Raw genomic sequence first — 4,976 nt, forward strand, 5'->3', positions numbered from 1 at the left:
CAGGACGCGACAGCGTGCACTGAAAGAGCACTGGACTCTTGCCTCAAGCATCGTAAACCAGTCCAAAGTTAAGTGGGCCATGAGTTCCTTCAGACCATTTAAATCACCGGGTACATATGGCCTAATGCCAGTTCTGCTACAACAAGGAACCGATTTTCTGGTGCCCGTCTTGTGCAAGATGCCCCGGGCCAGCTTGGCCCTGGCATATATACCAATGGAATGGAGAATGGAGAATGGCGAAAGTAGTATTCATTCCAAAACCAGGGCGGGCGACGTATGCCCAGGCCAAATCCTTTCGCCCGATCAGCCTAACATCCTTCTTACTCAAAACACTATAAAAGCTGATGGACAGACATATCAGGGAAGAGGTTCTTACTAGAAGTCCTCTACACCACAACCAATATGCCTACCAAATGGAAAAATCCTGCGAATCTGCTATCCACGAGTTGGTGCAGAGAGCACAAACCTCATTAGAGCGTAAAGAAATTGCTCTGGCGGGTTTTCTGGACATAGAGGTAGCCTTTGACAATACCTCTTTTCAGTCAATTGTCAGAGCGGTGAAAAATCGTGGAGTGGAGCCTATAATATGTAAATGGATCCAAAACATGCTGAATTGCAGAACGGTTACGGTCGCACTCAATAAAGTCAGCATGGAAGCACGGGTAGCCGGGGGGTGTCCGCAGGGAGGAGTTTTGTCGCCTTTGCTGTGGAGCCTGGTGGTGGACCGGCTCCTGTCGTCTCTTGAGAGGAAAGGTTTCTACGCACTGGGATATGCGGATGATATCTCCATTGTTGTACAGGGAAAGTTTGGAGACACTGTATCATCATTGGTGAAAGCTTTCCAAGCAAACATCCTAGCAATAACAAATTGTGCCCGGAAAATGAAGGAAAGAGCCTACACACGTAAGCACATTACCATCGTAACCGGAGATGAAGCCACAATAAAGGCATTACAATCATACACAATCAGGTGACAATGTGTGCTAGATTATGTAAAAGAACTTACAACCCGGCCGGGAGCTTAAACAGAGTAAAACTCACTTGGGCAACTAGTACGAACAGGAACAAAGAAAACGAGATTGCTGCGGAACTTGCTAAGGCAGGGACCGAGAAACCACTGACCAACCAAGAATCTGCTTGCGGTATATCTCATGCCCAAGTTAGGGTGGCAGTTGGGCAGTGCATCTTGAAACAACACAGAAAGTACTGGGAGGAGACACCGCGACTCCATACCGCAAAGCAGTTGGTGGGACCTCCACAACCAGTACGTAAAAATAAACTGCTAGGTCTCAGCAGGCAAAAAATAAGGAGGATAGTGGCCTTTTTAACAGGACACGCCCCCCGCAAAAAACACCTCTTCAGGATGAGACTGAAACTACTCTGCATGTTATGTGTCACTGCACAACATATGCAACAGGTAGACGAAGACTCCTGGCAGGGGATGAAATTCCACCAGACCAGATCATGCGAACTCCCCTCAAGATTCTTCTGGGATTCATTGAATATACAGGGATAATGAGGGAGTAAAAGTACGAGGGCACAATAGGACAGAAATGACCGCGGTCCAAGGCCAAATACCACATCGGCGGTGAGGAAAAGGTTTTAGTGGGTAAACAGCTTAGCTGGAGTCCCACACAACCCAGAGCGACAGACCACCAGCTCTGGGAGTGCATAAAAGAGCATTTCCCAAACCTCACCGGAAAAAAACTGCATTATGACTTTGCAAAAAAGTAAAGAAATAATTTAAATTTAGCCACTTCATATGCTATAGACTCTTAACATTTAAAAGAGCCATACAACCTACCATACTTGAATGATTGCTACAAAATATACTTAGATTTGGAAAATATATTTTTTTAGATATTTTGTTTTCGCGAGCAATTAAATAAATGTGAAAATTATTTGACATTAACATAAGGTGGTGCTCAATAGTCTCATAATTACATTTAAATACTTACATAATTGATAATTCTTTGAAACGTCTTTTCCCATTCCAGCACTAAAGATATACCAAGAGCTACAAACAATGTAGCCATTGACAAATTTGTCCATTTTGCGCATTTTGTACTGCAGCAGCTCCACATAATCTAAATTGAAAATTTAACTCATTTATATATTAAATTGAAATTTCAACTGTAGGACCAGCTCAAATGTTGAAAAAACTCGAAATAAATACGATCCCACTTAGTAAAACATTACGATAAATATATTCAGTTCGTAGTACTTGAGTAAACTAATCAGTGTCTGGAAATCGAATGGATGTCTACATATAATCTAAGTCAATAAATGGAACATGGAAATAAAATCTAGTATTAGCAAAAAAATAGAAGGTAACAATTTGATCATTTTTTAACGGCGTTTCTTAATAGCTTATAGCTGGTATGTATTCTGAACTCTTTATAAAATCCCAAAATCCTTTGCTCTCAACATTTAAACGCTACAGTTCATTGATTTTATTTACCTTGCATATGCCTTGACCTTGAATATTTATTTTTAAGTTTGAGGGTTCTGAAATTTCATAGTTGGTGTGTTTAATGGAATTTTATGCTTTATCTTTATTCTAGAGCACTTCAAAAATTGGCCACATTCTGCAGGGGAGGGAATTGGCTATTGACTGCGGTTGATTATCTTTAGTAACATGAATACGGTTGACTAAAAACATATAAGTATATTCCTGAAATTTTAATTACTTAAACTTTTAGTAAAAGTTATTTGATTCTTGACACCCGTAAAGCAAACAGCTTTTCTAGACACCCAAGTGGCTGTACGCGTCTAAGAACGTTCCTGTTCTGAACTAAATATACTTCTAAACCGCTTGTAATTCGAGGATTAACTCCCCTGGATAGAGGTTTTCATGGAGAAGACCAGATGTTTCAAAAAATATGTTTTGCCCCAAACAGCAATACAGTGCGGTATATACAAAGTGTCGTAACTATATTTTGCCTTAAAGTAATTCGTTTTGTTAATGCTGAGATCTAAACTATTATATATAATTTAAAAAATTGTCTACCGGTCTATTGGTTGGCTAAATCAAATGGGCCAATGAACATGGCATCAATAAGTAAACACCGAAATTTCACTGAAGCATAAGAAGCGTCCAGGGGCCTAACCATAAACATCGCAAAATTATTCGAAAATAAATATCCGGTTCATATTGTAGAACACTGCATGTATCGCTATTCATCCAAGGAAAAAAAGGAGTCGTAAAATATCATTTTATACGAGTGCTGCAAATTGACCAAGATCATTCTCAATTTACTTTTCCTCGTCAAGTACGATTACAGTAATTAAGTAGAACAGTTACAAAACAAGCCAAAATAAATGTTACTACTACATTTCCTACATTTACATGTCCTTAAAAGATTCTACGTATCTATCCAGCAACGCAAAATTATTAGGAACAAACTCCCTATAAACGTGTATTTTGTGTACGACATAGACATGAATTTGAAATACATTTTTTGAAATACAAAATTATTCGAAAATAAATATCCGGTTCATATTGTAGAACACTGCATGTATCGCTATTCATCCAAGGAAAAAAAGGAGTCGTAAAATATCATTTTATACGAGTGCTGCAAATTGACCAAGATCATTCTCAATTTACTTTTCCTCGTCAAGTACGATTACAGTAATTAAGTAGAACAGTTACAAAACAAGCCAAAATACATGTTACTACTACATTTCCTACATTTACATGTCCTTAAAAGATTCTACGTATCTATCCAGCAACGCAAAATTATTAGGAACAAACTCCCTAAAAACGTGTATTTTGTGTACGACATAGACATGAATTTGAAATACGAGTACTTTAATGCATAATGCCAAATAAATCTTCATTTATGCATAGTTTTCTGAGATGTTTGTTGATCTGATATTATTATTTCAGATATTCACTTCGTGCAATCAATTTTAGCAACACTATTAAAGCAGATTAACTGGAACACATAAAATACTGTTTTTAATTAAAAAAAGCGGCGAAATATTTTTAATATATGAGGTGAACAATCAACGGAAAAATAAACATAAACTTAAAATCGCTAAAAACAAAGAAGTTATTAATTAATAATTATTAGTTATTAAAGTCGTTTCGTTGTCGAATTGCATTGTTTTTTTACTTATTTAAAAAACATCGCCTAAGTGGATTATCAACATGAGCATTTATCTCAAAATGTTTTAATTTTTGTAAATTTGTTTTTAATGCTGCAAATACTTACAGTCTTACTTATAAATTAACTGTTTGTTTCCAAACAATAAGTGGAGTCCTGAACGAACACCAAACTGATGTTCAAATGACTACTTTCACATTATAGCTAAATTAGGAAATGATAATGCAACAGTTGAGTTAATCGGGCAAAGTTACAGATAACAAATGCTAGACATTGGTTATTACGATCCATTTAATTAAAATGACTCAGTTGATGATTTATATTTAAATGTGTTCAAAGTTCAATTAATATATAAAAATATATAGAAAGAAAAGAACGCAAAGGAGCATTCATTTAAAACAGTTGGTTATCCAGACCAAAACCAAAGTCTTGCGGCTATTCTTCTAAATTTAAACCACGAATGGTGTTGACTTATGTAAGCAAAAATTGGATCTTTAGATAATTTCACTTGAGGACGGACAAAAATCATTTTTTTAGTAAAATATGGCAACGAGGATTTTGGACTTTCTCGAAATTAGTGTTACGGTTTTTACGACATTCATATTGCGGTTTTTTAAAAATTGACACTGCTTTTTTTGTGGAAAATGTATTGCTGTTTATGCGGATTTCATCTGGTGAGTTTTGCGTAGGGGTTTTTTAGTTTCAGGTACACAAGGGAATCATTTTTTCTACCTTCCAGTCTCCCTTACAGGTTTGAACTGTACATCTTTTAATTATATATATAAATAATCTTTATTTCCTACAGAAAAAGGCTATCGACCCAATCGGTCTTTCTGCCCTTGTTTAGTATATATGTGCCTTAGCCTA

The 4,976-nt window shown here is 36.6% G+C and overlaps 1 protein-coding gene across 6 annotated transcripts in view; it reads right to left on the reverse strand.

The window, feature by feature from the left end:
* LOC109535814 (protein croquemort) overlaps window positions 1-4,976 on the reverse strand; it is a 19,410-nt gene that overhangs the window by 12,187 nt on the left and 2,247 nt on the right. For 4 of the 6 annotated variants that reach the window (XM_048661080.1, XM_019901823.1, XM_019901821.1 and 1 more), the window contains exon 2: window positions 1,959-2,087. The exons of 1 other annotated variant lie outside the window; for it this stretch is intronic. In XM_048661080.1, coding sequence (XP_048517037.1) covers window positions 1,959-2,084 — 126 coding nt within the window. In that variant the 5' untranslated portion in view covers window positions 2,085-2,087. Of the gene's footprint in view, window positions 1-1,958; window positions 2,088-4,217; window positions 4,334-4,976 lie in introns of those variants that run through there. One more of the 6 variants, XM_019901822.2, reaches the window with a different exon arrangement.

This window comes from Dendroctonus ponderosae, unplaced genomic scaffold (assembly GCF_020466585.1).
Source record: "Dendroctonus ponderosae isolate FM_Combo_2020 unplaced genomic scaffold, Dpon_F_20191213v2 Dpon_F_20191213_1, whole genome shotgun sequence".
NCBI classification, from domain to species: Eukaryota; Metazoa; Arthropoda; class Insecta; order Coleoptera; family Curculionidae; genus Dendroctonus; species Dendroctonus ponderosae.